A 20,840-nucleotide genomic window follows, 5' to 3' on the forward strand; every position below is an offset into this window, starting at 1 on the left:
GCAGGCTCTGTGATCAGAGCGGCTTTCATGGCGGTGTGTGCGGTGACTGGAGGAGGTATGGGAACATTTCTTTTGTTTAAAGGAGGAATGGAACATCTCCTTATGGGAGGAGGAATGGGGACGTCCCCTCTGTTTTAAAGGAGGAATGGAACATCTCCTTGTGGGAGGAGGAATGGGAACGTCTTCTCTGTTTAAAGGAGGAAAGGAACATCTCCTTGTGGGAGGAGGAATGGGAACGTCTCCTCTGTTTAAAGGAGGAATGGAACATCTCCTTGATGGAGGAGGAATGGGAACGTCTCCTCTGCTTAAAGGAGGAATGAAAACATCCCCTTGTTGGAGGAGGAATGGAACATCTCCTCTGCCTAAAGGAGGAATGAAAACATCTCCTTGTTGGAGGAGGAATGGAACATCTCCTCTGCTTAAAGGAGGAATGAAAACATCTCCTTGTTGGAGGAGGAATGGAACATCTCCTCTGCTTAAAGGAGGTATGGAAACATCTCCTTGTTGGAGGAGGAATGGGAACGTCTCCTCTGTTTAAAGGAGGAATGGAAACATCTCCTTGTTGGAGGAGGAATGGAAACGTCTCCTCAGCTGTTGTGTTGTGGCCTGGCAAGGTCTCTGTCATTCTGGACCTCGACCTGAGGATCCATCCTGAAAGGACTGAAGGAGAAAATTGGGGGGGGGGGTTTGGAGGCGAGATATGACAACAAAGTGCCACACTTGCGACTGTACCGCAACCCCTCCCTTCACCTGCACAAACCTTGTGCATGAGGGCTGGCCCCATGAAGGCGGTGACTTGTCCATGACCTTTGGACAAAAACGTCACGAACAGATGGTCTGAAAAAAAGGCCTGAAAATGCCAAATGTACCCAGAACCAGGGAAGAAAAAGAACTTGTCTGCCTCTCTTCCTTTTATTTATTTATTTATTCATTTTTAAAACAAAATTAATTCGTATCAACATTCCTTTTAGGAAAAATGAAATAAGAACGAAATAGACACTAATATACGTCTAATACAAATATGACATAATTCTCCCATAATCCTTCTCCGTTATTATTTATATATATAAGTATATACACACACATATACATATTAATATTTATTTATTTATTCATATGTATACTTTTATTTTTTTTTTTAACATTATGCAATTTCCTTTAAGAAAAAAGGGCACCAGGCAAAAAATACCTATTAAGGCAGACCAGGGCTGGGGAAAGCTGCTGCCTCTGCTCACTGCCTGGGATGATCCTCTTATGGCAGGAGCTAGAAGCCACTTTTGAAATCCCCGCCAGTGAGGTCACCGCCCCCCCACCTCGCGCCTGCGCTGTGGGGAGGCAGCCGAATGGCGTCTGCACGGCCGCCAGGGAAACCACCAATCCGTGCACACGTGAGCCAAGCCTCGCTTTCGCAGAAGCCCTGCGCATGCGCAGACGACGGCGGCGGCCGCGACCCGGAAGCGCCGCGGCGAGCTGGAACGCAAAGCGCTCCAGCCACCATGAAGGGAATTGGGGACACAGTTTTAGCTGAATTAAAGCATAGATGTGACTATAGACAACACAGAAAACACAAAGGCGACTGCCATGGAAAAAATGAAGAAGAGGGTCGCAGACCTTGCCAGCCGTTGATGCTCCGGTCCTTCAGGCATACAGAGGCAGACTCCACTGCACCACTTGGGGAATCCAGTGCCTAGGAAACTACACGCCTGCCCGTGGCTGGGCCCTGAGCTGCATCACCTAAATGGTATGCCAAATCTTGGAAACATCCGACCGGACATGAACAGTGTGTGTAGGTCCATTGGAGGAGGACAAAAAAAGGAACACAGTCTACACAGGTGAGCTCAATCTTATAGGGTAGGGGGTCCTATAGCATTGGAGAGGAGGCGGGGTTAACCCACACGTAGGCTGCCATGGAGTCTGTCAGGAAAAAAGTCATTTAAAACTGCTCGCGGCTATTAATGCATTGCCGGTCCGACAATACACATAGAAGTTCATTGATAAAAACGGCATGGGAATTCCTCACAGGGGAACCCCAAACCAAAATTTTAAAAAAAAATGACGTGGGGGTCCCCCTAAATTCCATACCAGACCCTTCAGGTCTGGTATGGATTTTAAGGGGAACCCCGCACCAAAATATTAAAAAAACGGCGTGGGGTCCCCCCAAAAATCCATACCAGACCCTTATCCGAGCACGCAACCTGGCAGGCCGCAGGAAAATAGGGGGGGACAAGGGAGCGCCCCGCCTCCTGAACCGTACCAGGCCACATGCCCTCAACATTGGGAGGATGCTTTGGGGTAGCCCCCCAAAACACCTTGTCCCTATGTTGATGAGGACAAGGGCCTCATCCCCACAACCCTAGCCGGTGGTTGTGGGGGTCTGCGGGTGGGGGGCTTATCGGAATCTGGAAGCCCCCTTTAACAAGGGGACCCCCAGATCCCAACCCTCCCACCTGTGTGAAATGGTAAGGGGGGTACAAAAGTACCCCTACCATTTCACTAAAAAACTGTCAAAAATGTTAAAAATGACAAGAGACAGTTTTTGACAATTCCTTTATTTAAATGCTTCTTCTTTCTTCTTTCTTCTTTCTTCTATCTTCTATCTTCTATCTTCCTTTGGTTTCTTCCTCCATCTTCTTCTGGTTCTTCTGGTTCTTCCTCCGGTGTTCTTATCCAGCATCTCCTCCGTGGCATCGGCGTCTTCTTCCCTTCTTCTCCTGGGGCCGCTCCGCATCCATGATGGCATGGAGGGAGGCTCCCGCTCTTCTCTTCATCTTCTTCTCTTCTTCATCTTCTTCTCTTCTTCATCTTCTTTTCCGGGCCGCTCCGCATCCATGGTGGCATGGAGGGAGGCTCCCGCTGTGTGACACTTCTCCTCTTCTGACGGTTCTTAAATAACGGGGGGCAGGGCCACCCGGTGATCCCGCCCCCCTCTGACACACGGTGACTTGACGGGACTTCCCTGTGGCAGTCCCCGTGACGCCACAGGGATATTACACTTTTATTGTTTCACTTTAAGCAATATTAAAATCACTGCTCCCGAGAAAACGTCCGTTTTTAAAACTTTTGCTATGATCCATGTCCCCTGGGGCAGGACCAACACTTTTTATGACAATAACTTGCATATAAGCCTTTAAAATTAGCACTTTTGATTATTCATGTTCGTGTCCCATAGACTTTAACAGTGTTTGCGTGTTCAAACAAATTTTTTGCCTGTTCGCATGTTCTGGTGCGAACCGAACAGGGGGGTGTTTGGCTCATCTCTCTTGTTGGAGCACCAGGTTTGAACAAACTCCCCTCAAGATTCTTGTCCTTCCCCAATAGTTTGGATTGCTGCCATTAGGCAGAGGCATTGGACTAATTATGAACCTTTTCCTATAATGCTCACAAAAATAATAATCAATCAGTATACCGGCCAAGAGTAACCTTTAAAGTGGCAAACTACCCTAGAATGTACAATAGAGCCATAGAATATATACATTACAGAGTGGTATCACTTGGCACATTTGTACTTTTTATCAGCCACACAGTAAAAGCTGAAATACCCCTGAAAAACATGTCTTCCTTTAGAAAAAATATCAGATTGTAGACCAATAATTAAAAGTCAAACTCACCTCATCCATTTTAATTAGGAAGCAATCTATAAAGTCTCGAGTGCAGTTCTCATCCAATGTCTCTTTGTGAGCTTCCATCATTTCTACCACAAACTTGTTAAACTTTTCCAAATGTTTAAACATTTTTTGGTGGGGGCCAGGAACATGGCTCATTAAGGTTGGAAAAAGATTAATAAGCTGAAACAAATTTTTAATTAAGGTGTTAAATAATGAGCAATACATCTCCCTTACATTTTTAACATATTGAACATTACCAAAACTAGTCTCCAAATTTTCAGTTTTCCTGTCAATTGTTAACCTACTGCCATTCTTTGAAAAACTTCTTTGATTAGTGCTGGGCCTCAAATGTTTTGTATGTATGACTGAAGTTTTAAAAAAGCCATATCGGGTCCCATTTAAAACAGTGCCTGGATACTGCTTTCCACAGGACATTGCAGTGATTATTCCAATCAATGTATATATTTTATTTAAATTTTAATTTGTGAAATTGAAAGCACGGTGTGAAGTCTTAATTGTCATACAGTATGTTATAATACCATATGTCATAATGCCATAGAGAACATTCAGGATAGGAGGAGACTCCTGTCACATGACCTATCAAAGTCCTATGACAGACTTACTCCTCTCTATATTTTGTCCCCTGTCATTAGACTGAGTAGATCTTCTATTGCTTCACTGTCCTGAAGAAACCCTCTCTATTGGTCCTGGTGGCCATTTTCTCAGAAGGACGCTAAGGCCATTGTCTCATAAACCCATATAAAACATATGTATTGTGAATACACATACAATCTTACACTATATACAATTACCTGGCCCAATCGGGAGTTCAGCACAGTTGCAATTTCTTGAAAAAGTTCCAAAAGGGACATGAACCTCTTATCTTCGTAGTCAAATCTCTCTCCAAATACAATGGAGCAGATGACATTGGAGACAGCCAATCTTAGCAGATACATTGGGTTTATTGGTTTATCTGTCATTACACAAGCAGAACCAGTCAGCATTTTTGTCACCAACATCAGTATCTAAACCATTTCAAATGTGTGAGGACCTTGGGAAAATACTAAATGATTACAGATCAATCTGACATAAAGGATGAGCGGAAGGTGCAGTCCAAACACTAGGGATGGGCAAACAGTTTGGCCCGAGCATAAGTTTGGGCCGAACTTTGGTTGTTCGGATGTTCTGCGAACACCAAACAATATGCAGTGTTTGGGGCAAATTCGAAAGCCACCGGAACACCGTTAAAGTCTATGGGACACTAACATGAAAAATCAAAAATGCTCATTTTAAAGGCTTATATGCAAGTTATTGTCATAAAAAGTGTTTGGGGACCCGGGTCCTGCCCCAGGGGACATGTATCAATGCAAATAATTTTTTTAAAAACGGATGTTTTTTCGGGAGCAGTGATTTTTTTAATGCTTAAAGTGAAACGATAAAAATGCAATATTCCTTTAAATATCGTGCCTAGGGGTGTCTATAGTATGCCTGTAAAGTGGCGCATTTTTTCCATGTTTAGAACAGTACTGCAGCAAAATGACATTTCTGAAGGAAAAATTGGCATTTAAAACTGATCTCGGCTGTAATGAATTGTCGGGTCTCGGCAATATAGATAAAACTCATTAAAAAAAAGGGATCCCCCCCCCCAGTCCATTACCAGGCCCTTTGAGTCTGGTATGAATATTAAGGGGAACCCTGAACCAAAATTAAAAAAAAAAAAGCGTGGGGTTCCCCCCAAAATCTATACCAGACCCTTCTGCCAGGCTGCATGCTCAGACAAGGGTCTGGTATAGATTTTTAGGGGTGACCCCATGCTTTTTTCTTAATTTTTGCATGGGTTCCCCTCATAATATTCATACCAAACTTAAAGGACCTGTTATGCACTGGGGAAACCCCATGCTGTATTTTTTTTTTGTGTGGGGGCCCCTAGATGCTTTGTTTACTAACTGTATGAAGTATCCTGGAGCTGTTGTTTTGCTGGCAATTTAACCACTTGATGTCCAGCAGGTTTTACCCCCTTCATGACCAGAGCCTTTTTTGCTATTCAGCACTGCGCTACTTTAACTGGCAATTGCACGGTCATGCAACACTGAACCCAAATTAAATGTATATCAATTTTTTCACACAAATACAGCTTTATTTTGGTGGTATTTTTTTTTCAAATATATTTTATTGAGTTTTTTTCACATAACAAAGCAAAATGAAGCATAACGTGTTTCATATAAGGTCAAAGATTTAAGAAACCCGAGGCAAAATGCCCTAATTTGCTGGGATACATAACAGTTATTGGCATAGTGTCACTTATATAAAAGGTTAAAAATGTTATTTAAACACTGGACGGGGGGGAGGGGGTAACCTAGGGATAAGAAGAGAGGGAAAGGAGAGAGAGAGAAGGAAGATAAAAGAGAGAAGGAAGGGGATATCTTGGGCTCGAACCCTCCCGAGTTCCTCGGGTGGGCAAGGGTCCAAGCAGTGGTTCTTTGTTATAATTTATGTCTATAGACAAGTTAGGTCATAACCCCTGGAGATGAAAATAACGACCCAGTATTTGGAAAGGATTACCGTAGGTTACCGTAGGGGTCAAAAAAACACTAGATGTGAACCTGAACAAAGTCTGTAAAGAGGATTCCTCTGTTGCCATTAGATGTTTATCAATAAAGGAACGCCACCTGGATTCCAGGCGTTGGTCACACCCGTCATTTTGAAGTATGTTGTCCAGTTTTTCTCTGAATAGCAGTAATTTGAGTTCTTTTTTAATTTCAGACAAGGTGGGCGGTGTTGGGGAAATCCAATGTTTGAGGATAGTTCTATGAGCAACTAGAAGACTTATGAGTGTCCACTGATAGTTTTCTTGGAACATCAAGGTATGGATACCCTTGGAAGGATTCCGCAGTTTTGGATAGCCAAACAAGAGGAGCATGGGATCCTTTGGTAGTTGACAATTTTTCACACCGTATATGCAGGATAAGACTCAATCCCAATATTCCGAGATAGTTAAGCATGTCCAAAGGTGGTGAAATAAGGTTGGTCTCGGGTCTGAACACCAAGCACAAGAGGTACCGTTCGTTGTATCATGCTTTGTGGAGAAAGGAATATAAGCTCTATGGATCAGTTTGAATTGCGATTCTCTCCAGGTTTCATTCATTACCAACTTTTGGGTAATCTTAAAGCCTTCCAAGATTTTATCAATAATATCCTCTCCAGGTATATCTTTGCTTCAAGATTTTACTGAAGTGTGGTGTAATGATTTGATAGAATAGGAGTTCAGTGGTTTGTATATATCTGTAATTGAGTATTTTTGCTCGTTTAGCAGTTTGTCAATCAGGGATGTTCGGAATCTGATGTAGTTTTTTCGGGCAAGTTTTTTTAATAAAGTCTGAGATTTGTGAGACCTGAAGGAAATGTTTTGATATTTGGAATTCCTCAGCAAGTGAATTGATGGACTTAAGAGATCCTGAGTCTTCATTATATAAGGAGACAATATATATCAGCCCCTTGTCTCTCCATTTTGAAAATGGCTCATACTGAAGGCCTGGAGGGAACATTTGGTTTCCTTGGATGGGTAGGTGTTTGGAAACATAAGGACAGAGTCCCAACCTTTTGGAGGGAGAGTCTCCATCCATGCAATAATAGTGTCTCGAATCAATAGGTTCTGCTTGATGTGGTTTGGAGTTGATCTATGTAGAAGTGCTGATAAATTGTATGGCTTGACCATGGCTGACTCAAAGTGATAATTTGTGTAATTTGAAGCTTTGAGGATCCAGTCCAGACACACCCTTAGTAAACAAGAAATATTATATACTCTAATATTAGGAAAATTCAAACCCCCTTTGCTTGGGAAATGCAGTTACTCAGAGCAATTCTGTGTTTTTTGTTGCGCCATATGAAAGCTGTAGCCACTTTATTTATTTTTTGAATGTCTTTGTGTTTCATAAGCAGTGGTATGGTTTGGAGGGGGTATAATAGTCATGCAAAGCAAACCATCTTAAATAAGGTGGATCTCTGAGAGAGCGATAGTGAGAGCTCCATCCATGTTTTCAACTCACCCACTATTTTAGAGATCAGAGGAGGAAAGTTATGAAGGTAGAGGGAGGAAGGTTCCCTACCGATTTTTATTCCTAAATAGGTGATACATTTGTTGTTGATGGGAAAGGGGGAGGAAAATGCCCAATTGCGTGAGCCCTATGCACTTAGAGGGAGTACCTCACTTTTGCTGAAATTTATTTTTAGGCCTGAGCATCTGCGGAATTGTGTATATTGTCTATGTCGGAGGAGGGTGCCAAGGAGAAAACTAGCACATCATCTGCGAAGAGGGCCACTCGCAGCTCTTCACCACCTATAGGGATTCTGTGTAATGGTGCCGTACTATTTAGATAACGAGATAAAGGTTCTATTGCCATGTTAAATAGCAGTGGGGAAATGGGGCAGCCCTGTCTAGTTCCTTTGTGGAGTGTAATTGGGTTAGATAGATGTTCTGCTACAACTCTAGCCGAAGGTGACGAGTATATACTGTGTATATACTGTGAATAAAATGGCAGAAAGGTCCTGAGAGACCACATTTTTGCATGACCAGGGAGAGCCAACAAAAACCAGCATTATCAAAGGCCTTCTCTAGTGTAATGATTGCTAACTCCTCTAGTGGGTGTGTTTTTGCGTATTCGAGTATAGCTAGAACCTTACGTACGTTGGAGGATGCTGATCTGCCTTTGATAAAGCCCGCTTGTGCAGGGTGTATTAGAGATGGCATATTATTTGCAAGCCAGGATGCCACTATTTTTTAGAGAATCTTGGAGTCTACATTTAGGAGGTTCAATAGGGTCTTTCCCCTTTTTTGCAATCAGTTTAATATGTGCTTGATGTCCTGAAGGTAGGTATTGGCCACCTTCCCAAATAAAATTGTATACCTCCATTAGTGTTCCTGATAACATTGGTTTGGTCAGTTTACAAAATTCTGAAGTGTACCCGTCGGGGCCTGGAGCTTTGCCATTTGCCATCTTTTTTATAGCCTCAGACACTTCCTTGTGGGTTATGGGGGAGTTAAGGAGTATCAGGTGTTCTGATTCTATTTTTGGTAAGGTGACCGAGTCCAACAATTGACATGCTCCATCCGTGTTTATGGTTTCGTCAGCATTAATATTGGTATAATATGCTTCTAGAATTTCATTTATGTCCTTAGGAGATGAGGAAAGGGTACCCCTGGTGTTTTTTAGGGAGGTGATATGGGTTGGATGATAAGTGCCCTTGCATAACCTAGCTAGCAACTTTCCTGCTTTGTTTCCATATTTATGGAACTGTAGGTCTGTGTGTGAGAACTTAATGTGTTCTAGGTTTTCCGCCCAGACGTTAAAAAGCCTCTTGGCTTTGTGCCAAAGTTTGAAATTTATTTGGGTGTGATGTTTGTTTAAGCAAGTTTGTGCTACTTGTAGTTTCTCACTGGCTTCCAGGTATTGTTTCTGAGTGTTTTTCTTGTAGGATGAATTGAAGATATTATCCTACCACGTAGGAATGCTTTACATGCTTCCCAGTATAGAGTTAGTTTTATGTGGGGCATTAGTTTCTGCTTATTCAGACCATGCGTCCTCCAGCATTCGTTTGAAGGGTTCATTATGTTTTAGATAGGATGGAAAACGCCCTTGTCTGGTATTATCGTGTGGTAAAAAATTTTCCAGAACTAATGAAATAGGGCTATGATCTGAAATTACCAGTTTATGAATTGTAGATTCCCGTATTCTAGGTAATAGGGAGGCCGTGCAGAAGAGGTAATCCAATCTTGCAAAGGAATTGTGTGCATGAGAATAAAAAGTATACTCTCTATCTGTTGGGTGTGATTGTCGCCAGGGGTCAATTAGCTCTAGGGCAGAAGTCATCTGATATAGTTGGGTGTCACGACCCTGTGTATTGTCCGGTTCTCCAGCACGCTTCATGGATCGATCCTCACTATTACACATGGTCATATTAAAATCTCCTCAAATTAGGTGTGGGATCTGGGGATTTGGTAGGAGCTATGCTGAGAGCTTACTAAAGTAAGTTTTGTCTGGTGAGTTTTGGGCGTAGATGTTAGTAATCAAAAGCTCTTTTGATGAGAATTTGAGGTGGGCTGAAATGAATCTACCCTCATCATCTTTATTTACTGAGATCAATTCACAAGATAGGTTTCTGTGAAGAAGAAGAATTACTCCAGCTTTTCTACCCTAGGCAGCTGAACCTAATACTTTGCCTATCCACAGTTTTTGCATACGGGAGAAATCAACAGACAGATGGGTCTCCTGTAGGAAAGTTATGTCTGTTTTTATTCTTTTCAGGTGTCTAAGGATTTTCATTCTCTTGGTTGGGGATCTCAACCCCTTAACGTTTCATGACACTATTTTCATATTATTTGCAGGGGTGTTTATAGTGGTATGTCATTTTTTTAAATTCTCCCGCTAATTGGAGAGGAGACCGAATATTAGGTGCATATATCACATAGGTGGGTTTATGGCATGTAGGATGAGGACGGTTCCACGTTAGAAGAATAAACAGGTGAAATAGGTGTGAAAAAGGAAAGAGAGCAAAACTAAAACAGAAAATCATAAAACGTATTGACCTCACTTTTTTTTCACATGTATCTTCCACAACCAGAGGCGTTGCTACGTTGCTAGGGGGGTGCGGGGGGGGGGGTGCGGTCCGCACCCAAGTGACACCCACTAGAGGGGTGACACCCTCCCGAGGGTGAGGAAAGCCCTGGCTGACTTTGGAAGTCTTTTTTTTCAGCTGGAAACCTCCTCCAGCGCTGCGGGGGTTCTCCTCCTCCTCTCTGTCTCTCACTACGGCGCTGCTGCCTGAGCCTGTCACGATCCATTCTCCACCCGGGCGGCTGCACACTGTCCTCTCCTCTCCAGCTGCCATCCGGGTGTTCCATGTACCTGAGCCGCCCAAGCTGGTGTGGTAACGGGCGCGGGGAAGGGGGTGTCGGCTTGCGATAGTGGGTGGTTGTCCTCCGCAGTGTTGCGACAGATGGAAGGGCTGTACTGATAAAGGGGGATAGTTTGTCCTGGGGGGCTGTACTGATAAAGAGGGGTAGTTTGTCCTGGGGGCTGTACTGGTAAAGGGGGGTAGTTTGTCCTGGGGGGCTGTACTGATGGAGGGGGGTAGCTTGTGCTGGGGGGGCTCTACTGATGGAAGGGGGTGGTATGTCCTGGGGGGGCTGTACTGATGGAGGGGGGTAGCTTGTGCTGGGGGGCTCTACTGATAGAGGGGGGTGGTCTGTCCTGGGGGGCTGTACTGATGCAGGGGGGTGGTATGTCCTCGGGGGCTGTACTGATGGAGGGGGGTGGTATGTCCTGGGGGGCTGTACTGTGCCTTAGCAGATCCCGCCTTCTGGAGCTTGCAGTGCCAATGCCAGGACCTCAGGACGTGTGAGTGACATGACGTCCATCTTAGCCTGCAGGCTCCAGAAGGCGGGAACGCCACATCCCCGCTCTCCACTTAGGCGGCTCTCCTCTCCTCCTCGGCTCGGCTACTCTCTGACGAGTGACTGACTGACTGCCTGCTGTGACCGCACACCACGGCTGAGCTGAGGTAGATCAGACAGCATGTGTATGTATGTCATTGTCAGTGTATGTAGGTCAGTGTGTGCAGGTCAGGCAGGTCACTGGTCAGTATATGTAGGTCAGTGTGTGTAGGTCTGGCAGCTCACTGGTCAGTGTATGTAGGTCAGGCAAGTCAGTGTATGTAGGTCAGTGAGTGTATGTAGGTCAGTGTATATAGGTTAGTGAGTGTATGTAGGTCAGTGTATGTAGGTCAGGTAGGCCAGTGTATGGAGGTCAGGTAGGTCAGTGTATGTAGGTCAGGTAGGTCAGTGTACGTAGGTCAGGCAGGTCAGTGTATGTAGGTCAGGCAGGTCAGTGTATGTAGGTCAGGTAGGTCAGTGTATGTAGGTCAGTGCATGTAGGTCAGGTAGGCCAGTGTATGTAGGTCAGGTAGGTTAGTGTATGTAGGTCAGTGCATGTAGGTCAGTGTATGTAGGTCAGGTAGGTCAGTGTATGTAGGTCAGGCAGGTCAGTGTATGTAGGTCAGGTAGGTCAGTGTATGTAGGTCAGGTAGGTCAGTGTATGTAGGTCAGGCAGGTCAGTGTATATAGGTCAGTGTATGTAGGTCAGGCAGGTCACCGTATGTAGGTCAGGTAGGTCAGTGTATGTAGGTCAGGCAGGTCAGTGTATGTAGGTCAGTGTATGTAGGTCAGGCAGGTCAGTGTATGTAGGTCAGGTAGGTCAGTGTATGTAGGTCAGGTAGGTCAGTGTATGTAGGTCAGGCAGGTCAGTGTAATGGTCAGTGTCAGGCAGGTGTGTTTAGTGGTCAGCATTGATGGGCACTGGTAAGTCACACAACCCCACCGCCCAACCCCCCCCAAAAAAAAGCCCCGCCACATACAACACCACCCCCCCTGGTTCTTGGACTTCGGGCTGAAGCCCCTGGTCTTTTTGACACCTAGCAACATCCCTGCTGGATAGTTAGATGATCTGCATAGTTAAGGTATTTGACGATCACTAGTCTGGTACGATCGTTCGCTGGAGCGCTGATTCGGTGTGCTCTTTCTGCAATGCATTTATGCAGTATGCCCAGAGCCTCTGGGAGACCAGTTATGCGTAAATTGTTCCTTCTCGAGCGGTTCTCTAAATCGTCTATTTTTTCATGCAGGAGTTGTTGTGCATGGATATATTTTTCCATGGCAGCGTCCTATTGATATTGATCATCTTCCAGTTATGCAATACGTCGTTCAGCTTCTGTCAGCCTCTGGGAGTGCTCTCCTATCTCTTTCCTGAGCTGCAGAATGCCCGCTGCCACTTCTCTGTCCACCGATGCTGTGATAGTGGGGGTCAGAAGCGTCGCTACTGCCTGGGCTATTTTGCCAAAAGAATCCCGTGAGTCTTGTGTCCTCATCTCGCTAGCCTCCATACTGTCACCCATCGTCCCCCTGAGGTCCGCTGTATCGCTAGTCATAGGGTATGAGTCATCCTGTGAGGGAGACGGAGATGGCGCTACCACAGCCATCCTGTGAGGGAGATGTATGCCGTGACCGAGAGCCTGAGCGGGACAGGGATTGTGACAGGTACCATTCCATTCCGCTGAAAGCAGGGAGGAAGAAGGAGAGATCCCGCGGTACAAGATTTGTATGGCGGTTTTATGGCGGTTTTCCCCGCAGGCTGGAGCGGAGCTACTGGCTCACCCTTCTCCTACATATGGCGCCAGAACTGGAAGTCCTTTTGGTGGTATTTATTCACTACTGGGTGTTTTATGTTTTGCAATATAAACGCAAAAATACCAAAAATTTTTAAAAATAAAAACATGTTTTTCTTAGTATTTGTTATAAAATTTTACAAACAAATAATCTTTCTTTATACATTTAGGCCAAAATGTTGTCTGTTACATTTTTTATATTCTTATTCTTATATGCAATAGTTTTAGCTGTCATGAATGCCTTTCATTCATGACAGCTTGCCTACTGTTTTGATCTGTGATTGGCTATAGCTAATCACATGGTACAGGGTACTGTTATTGGCCCAGGTACTATGTGATAGCATGTGGGCATCACAATAGTAAGCTAAACAGTCATGAATGAAAGCCATTCATAGCTGTTTTGCCTACATGTAATCATGCGATATCTATGACTAATTATAGTGATCACATGATACCCCTGCTGCTCACAGTGGATGGGTATCAAGTGCCAGTGTGCATGTGCACCGCGTCATATGGGTACATCCCGTTGCCTGGGGGAGCTGTCCTTCAGCAGTAAATATATTGCTGGGGATCCCTAGTGGTTAAACACACCTCAATATTAATACTAAATAAATGGTGCACTGTTCAAAAGGTTAGATAAATAAAAATCCTTTAAATTTAATTAATACACAACTAAATAAATATCACATTCAGCTATAAACATGATACACACATACTGTAATTGAATCACATTAAAACCTCTTTAGTACAAATCATGCTCAAAACCCATGCAGTGGTTATTAGTGAGGATTCAATATACACAAAAAGTCCACAAAGGGCCCCCCCATCGCCATCTGTCCCCAGTGCCATCTGTCCCCAGTGCCACCTATCAGTGCCAAGTGTCCCCATTACCATCTGTCCCCAGTGCAATCTGCTCCCAGTGCCACCTATCAGTGCCACCTGCCTCCAGTGCCACCTGTCCCCAGTGCCACCTGTCAGTGTCACGTGTCATCAGTGCCATGTATCAGTGCCATTTGTCATCAGTGCCACCTGTCAGTGTCACGTGCCATCTGTTATCAGTGTCACGTGTCATCAGTGCTACGTATTAGTGCCATCTGTCATCAGTGCCACGTATTAGTGTCATCTGTGATCAGTGTCATGTGTCTTCAGTGCCACGTATTAGTGCCATCTGTCATCAATGCCACGTATTACTGCCATCTGTCATCAGTGCCACATGTCATCAGTGCCACGTATTAGTGCCATCTGTCATCAGTGCCACGTGTCATCAGTGCCACATATTAGTGTCATCTGTCATCAGTGTCACGTTTTTCAAGCATCAATCAGTGGTCATATAAATAGATTATTACTTTTTTTAACATGTAACACTGTCTACGGTACCAGTCAACATTTTGTTCTATTTAAAGTAATGTATAGAAGGTAGAGCCTGAAAGTGACTCAAGCCCAGGGGCCCCCACCACCCTAAGTCCTGCCCTGTATGAGGGTGTCACTCACAAATTAAGGGGGTTGCGATGGGCGCAAAGTTTGCGCCCAGCATAGCCAGTTTATATATGGCTAAATGGGAGAAGAGCCAGTTATTAAAGGACAGCAACAATATAACCCTTTACAAACGTTTCATAGACGATTTGATCTTCATATGGAAAGGTAACACAACAGAGCTCAGATTATTTTTAGAGAATCTTAATATTAATGATAAAAATATTATGTTAACCTGGGAGATAAGTGACAAAAATATATATTTTTTGGATTTAGTGATCAAAAAGAAGAATAATGGTTTATTTACAAAACGCACTTCAAAGAAACTGATAGAAATGAATATATTCCTATAACTAGCTGCCATAATAGAAATTGGTTAAATAATATCCCTAGAAGCCAGTACAAGAGAATTAAGAGAAATTGCACAGAAGAAAGAGATTTTCATGATCAGGCAGCTAAACTCAGATATGTTCATGGAAAAAGGCTATGATAAGGACTTTTTACAAAAAGAATGAGTTAAGGTTAATATACCAAGGGAGAAATTAAAGAATTAGAAAAATTAGAAAAGAATTAGAAAAGAATTAGAAATTAGAAAATAGTGTAAAAATACCCACAACGTGTGAAAACGAGACAATGGATTATACCAGGGCTCAAAATTTCAAGTCCTGAGGGGCTACTAGCCAGGCTTCAAGGGTTACTCGCCACCAGTTGCCCCGCCCAACCCCTACCATACCCTGCCCCTACTTCCGCCCCTAAACACGCCCTCATAAATTATCCCATGAAATGACACTAAATGTTTTATGCAGAATTAAGTTATAAAAATAAATATTAACAACAACTTTATCCGTGCCCAACAATGCAGCCTTCCCATGTCCACCAGTGCAGCCTGTGTCCCCAATGCAGCCTGTGTCCCCAATGCAGCCTACCTGTGCAGGGGAAGAGAGAGGAGAGCGGCTGCCTGGTTGATTAGAGTGCGGGGAACATAACGGCTTTCATTTCAATAGCTGTGTGTTTCCTGCTGCTCGCCGTCATATACAGCCCCTCCCCCTTGTCCGGGGAACTTTGATAGACAGGTTACCCATCCCAGGATTGTACGGGTGATCTGTCTATCAAAGGGCCCGGACAAAGAGGAGGGGCTGTATATGATGGGGCGTGGCTAGGAACACACAGCTATTGAAATGAAAGCCGTTATGTTCCCGGCGCTCTAATCAACCAGGCGGCAGCTCTCCACTCTCTTCCCCTCCGATCGATGGAAGAACGGCTCTCATACAACCCGCCTTCCCGGCGGTGCTCGCCCCCCCGCGGGCAGCCATAGCTCGCCAGCCCTCAAAATCAACTCGCAAAATGCGAGCATTCAACATAAGGCAGTAGAGAAAATTATAAACAAGCACTGGGAAATTTTAAAAGATGGTCATATAGGCCTCTTCCTCCCAAATAAACCAAATTACATATAAAAAAGCCCCTAACCTTGGGATATGGTCTTTAAAAATATAGTACATCTGCCCAAAAATGTTAAACCCATGTTCTGGGACATGAAAGGTTTTATGGATGTGGTAGGTGTCACTGCTGTACAAAGGTCCCCAAAAACATTAAAAAACAAAAGGAATTTACTAATCCTATTAATCAAAGAACATACATTATAAAGGATTTTATATCCTGTGACACTAAGGGGTAGTATATGCCTTAAAAAGGCCATGTGAACTCATTTATATTGGCTGAACAAAAAGGCATTTAAAAGATCGTGTAAAAGAACATATATATATATATGATATAGGCAAAGGATATGAAAAACACCATCTTTCCTTACATTTTAAAAAAGTCCACAGTAGAGACTATAGGGGGTTACAATTTATCGAATTATCGATAATGATGCCCATGGGGTTAAATAAAGAATTTGATTCAGGCTGTCATTATGCTGCGACAGGTCGGTATGATACCGCGAATCGCCGTAGGTGTACATCGGCACCTTTTAAGGGAGATGCGTGTGGCCGGCAGTCGCAATGACCACCGGCCACCCGCGATCGCAGGCACGAGAGCCAGAATGGCATGTGTGTGTATAAACACACACACATCCCTGTTCTGACAGGAGAGGAGAGACAGATCGTCTGTTCCTACTAATCAGGAACAGCGATCGGTCTCCTCCCCCCAGTGAGTTCCATCCCCCAACAGTTGGAACACACGAGGGAACACGTTTAACCCCTTGTTAACCCCTTCCCTGCCAGTGACATTTATACAGTAATCAGTGCATTTTTATAGCAATGGTCCCAAAAAAGTGTCAAGTGTCCGATCTGTTTGTCACAATGTCGCAGTCCTGCTAAAAATCGCTGATCGCCGCCATTACTAGTAAAAAAAAATAAAAATTCCATAATACTATTCCCTATTTTGTAGACGCTATAACTTTTGCGCAAACCAATCAATATACACTTATTGCGATTGTTTTACCAAAAATATGTAGAAGAATATATATCAGCCTAAACTGATGAAGAAATTTTTTTTTTACAATTTTTTTTTGGATATTTATTAGAGAAAAAATAAAAACCGCAGAGGTTATCAAATACCACCAAAAGAAAGCTCTATTTCTGGGAAAAAAGGACGTCAATTTTGTTTGGGTATAACTTCGCATGACCATGCAATTGTCAGTTAAATTGATGCAGTGCCGTATCGCAAAAAATGGCCTGGTCATTAACCACTTCAGCCCCGAACCTCTTTCTGAGATTTGGTGTTTACAAGTTAAAAACAGGTTTTTTTTGCTAGAAAATTAGTTAAAATCCCCAAACATTATATATATATTTTTTTCTAACACCCTAGAAAATAAAATGGCAGTTGTTGCAATACTTTCTGTAACACGGGTGGGGGCCATCTTCCCCTCGCTCATCTACATACCTAACAGGTGACAGGACGCGATCGCCTCCGCCTCTGCCGGCGGCTCGGGGAAGCGGTGGAGGGCACCGGAGCGCAGTGGGAGAGCTCCTCCTTCTCCCGCCACGAATAAAAGTGATCTTGGGGGAAATCTGCCGCAGAGTCCACTTTTATATGAACGCGGACCGCCCACTGAAGAAGAGGATACCAGGGTTATGGTAGCTAGCTGCTGCCATAACACCGATATCCCTCTTCAAAGTACCGACATATAACGACAGCAGGCGGTCCATAAGTGGTTAAGGGGGCAAATCTTCCAGTCTGTAAGTGGTTAAATAGGTTGAGAGAATTAGAGGCTCACATATATGTTTTTGCATGTTGTAATTGCTGCATTTATATATAGGGAATCAGTTAGCAGTATGTTTTTAGACACCATTGCTTATTAAATATCCAGTTTTATTGGTTTGTATATTGTTTTTACAAATTGTATATCATGATGCATAAGAATTATTTAGATTATTGCATTACGTTTGTAATGGTTCCCCGTCGTACTCCACTTGAGTGCTTCCGTCAGTACACTGCCTCCTCCAATCTGGGCCTTCAGATATCAGATTTTTCTGCCGAACATTGTAAATAAGATCCAGACGAGACTAGGTCAGTTACACAGCTTGAACATGGACTGTTTTATATGAGATCTCACACAAATATTTACTCCATAATGACAAAACAAACTGTAACCAGAAACCTAATTAACATGAGCTAATTAACTAATCGTTTAGACAGCCTAGGTGACTCTGAGGCATGACCTTTCAGGACAGACTTTCCATCTTTTAGCTCAGAAGACACAATTAATATTATCATAAGTATAAACACAGCAAACATTCTCACAATAGCAGGAGCTTCCAGTAGCAAACGGACCGTCTCCTACATTGCACAGAGGCCAATGTGATCAGCTCTTTTAATTAACATGTCGAGTTCAGGATCAAACAAACCGGGGGGCGTGGTTTTGACATGTTTTGACGCGTCTCTCCTGAGCTCCGGTGCCGACCCTGCACTTAAAGCACTTATTTAACTTCTAAACACTGCTGTCCCACCGGACAAGATGCGCAAGAGGACCAGTAAGTTCCTACCGAAGAAAGGCACCTCTTCGGGCTCCATAAAATGGTTCCTGGCTGCAGAACCAGACGAACTGGCGGACATGGATGGCCTAGGCCGCTCTCCACGAGGCGCAAGTTCTGGTGCGATCTCCGCCTCTCGTCACAGGCCCGAACCCAGATACCGCCCCTCAGCCTCAACAGCCAGCTCGGAAGGCGGGGGAAGCAGCTCCAGGCATTCCGAGGTCGCAGCCTTAGTGAGCGGGCTCCCTACCAAAACGGAGCTGCATCTGGGACTCAAATGCGCAATTAGGAAGGAGGTCTCCGCAGTGCGCGCAGACCTTTCTCAGGTACTAGACCGAGTGGAGGAGACCGAACAATGCCTAGACAGGCACGCAACCGCCATTATGAACTCAGAGGCATCCACTCCCTCGCTCACTTTTGCACATAGGATGGCCCTCTACAAGATCGAGGATAAAGAAAACTGCAACTGGCGGAACAATATCCACATTCGGGGCCTTCCCGAGGCGACCGGTGATGAGGATCTTCTCCCATTCGTGCGGGGCATCTTCAACGGCCTGTTAGGCCAGGCAGCTGACTATCCTTTGAAAATAGACAGAGTGCACAGAGCCCTCTGGCCTCGTAATCTCTCAGCGGATACTCCACGTGATGTGATCTGCAAGGTCCACTATTATGACGAAAAGGAGCTCATCGTGAGGAAGGCCAGAGATGCCACATCCCTGGATTTTGATGGTGCATCACTATCTTTCTTCCCAGATCTAGCAAGAGAGACACTGGAGCGTCGCAGGGCCCTGCCACCTCTGACCGAGAAACTGCAAGGCGCTTCCATCAACTACCGATGGGGCTTCCCAGCGGCCTTGATTGCACACAGGGACGGGAAAATGGCAGTACTCCGGTTCCCAGAGGATCTGGAAAAATTCTGTATGGATGTTAACATCTCCCCACCGGAACTCCCTGGCTGGCAAGATGCCATTCCGCCTCTCCCCAGCACCTCCGAACCAAGATGTCAGAAGGTGGACCGCAAACACCACTCCTCAGCTACTGGCACACCACCCCAGTTGGGGGTAACAATCGCTCCTGAAGGCCCCGGCTTTTCGTATCTCCAGCATCCCCGGTTTGGTTTGCCTGAACCCTTTTGACCGCAAGTATATGTTTTCCCATGACATAGTTCCCTACCTCGTCGCTCTCTTGGTGATATGTAGGCTTTATTTTGAATGACTGCATGCAGGATACTACTTGCTAATGGGCGAACAGACTTGCCCTGGGTTTTCTTTTTCAGGTTTCAGGCGCCTCGTTTTAAGTTCTCAGTTTTAAGTTTGATGGATTTTTTTTTCAAAATTTTACTGCTACCTTACAATTATGTACCCATGTATACTTTGGGTTGGCGCCGGAGCGACGGGACATCGCGTTTACCAGTTTTGGTGATCGCGGTCTGATGCCCGTGACTCCTCACCCCCCCCCTTAGGGGCACCATGTGGCCCTGTTCTCTCATGCCCCTGCCCCTCAGTGGACAACGGGCGTGTGGGTGTTGGTCCACACGGTTGTCCCCTCTATGCACCACAGACGAATGCGTGCACATGCTGACCATACACCAACATGGTCTATGAATTACTTGCTGCAGGAGTTTAATTGTTTGTCTACTCTCCACAGTCTTTATTCTTTCTTCCTCCTCCCCCCGCCCTTTCCCTTCCCCCCTTTTTCCCCTCCCCTCCCTGCCTCAGGTCCCACTCCCCAGGAACATATTACATGTGAGCCTTCTCTGCTAGACCCCATGGCTACGGTGAACTTAGTATCCCTAAATGTGAGAGGTCTCCATGCCCTAGGTAAGAGACACAACCTGTATAGAGAGCTGGGTTGTCTGCGGGGAGACGTTGTTTTCCTGCAGGAGACCCACCTCACTCACACTACTGCTGTAAAACTCTTACTCTCAGAGGAACCTCATTCACACTAGAATCTATGTTGAGTGATCCTGATGGGCGTTTTCTGTTTCTAAGGGGCAGCCTGGGTGGTATGCCATGCACTCTAGCAACCCTGTACGCTCCCAACCGTAACCAAGCAGGTTTCATTGCGACCACTCTCAAAAGACTGAGAGACTTCGCCCGCGGATACATTCTCCTCGCCGGAGACTTTAATACTCCACTAGAACCCAGTCTTGACACATCTGAGGGAAAATCCAGTATCTCGCATAAATGTTTGATATACATACGCAAACATTTACCTGATGCTCAGTTGATGGATATATGGAGGATCATGCATCCGCGGATGAGAGACTATACCCATTTTTCCCAAGTACACCATACTTACTCCAGAATTGATTTCTTATTCATAGACCACCATCATCTATCACTCCCCATGAATGCTGACATTGAAACCTCCCCCATATCAGATCATGTCCCGATTGTGCTTAAACTAAAAATCCCCTCTATGCCCCTTAGGACCACAAATTGGAAACTCAATGAGGACCTCATAAATGAGGAAATCGATAAAAAAAATGATAGGAGAAGATATGGCCCTCTACTTCAAGGAAAATATACACCCAGACATTTCACCAGGTGTACTCTGGGAGGCAAATAAG

The 20,840-nt window shown here is 44.7% G+C and overlaps 1 protein-coding gene across 1 annotated transcript in view; it reads right to left on the reverse strand.

Moving 5' to 3' along the window:
- Positions 1-20,840, reverse strand: part of LOC141107713 (cytochrome P450 2H2-like) — a 113,555-nt gene that overhangs the window by 51,450 nt on the left and 41,265 nt on the right. The window contains exons 5-6 of the mRNA XM_073598633.1: positions 4,418-4,578; positions 3,609-3,785 (exon numbers count right to left, since the gene is read on the reverse strand). Coding sequence (XP_073454734.1) covers positions 3,609-3,785; positions 4,418-4,578 — 338 coding nt within the window. The remainder of the gene's footprint in view (positions 1-3,608; positions 3,786-4,417; positions 4,579-20,840) is intronic.

The sequence above is a fragment of the Aquarana catesbeiana genome, linkage group LG09 (genome assembly GCF_042186555.1).
Source record: "Aquarana catesbeiana isolate 2022-GZ linkage group LG09, ASM4218655v1, whole genome shotgun sequence".
Taxonomy (NCBI): Eukaryota; Metazoa; Chordata; class Amphibia; order Anura; family Ranidae; genus Aquarana; species Aquarana catesbeiana.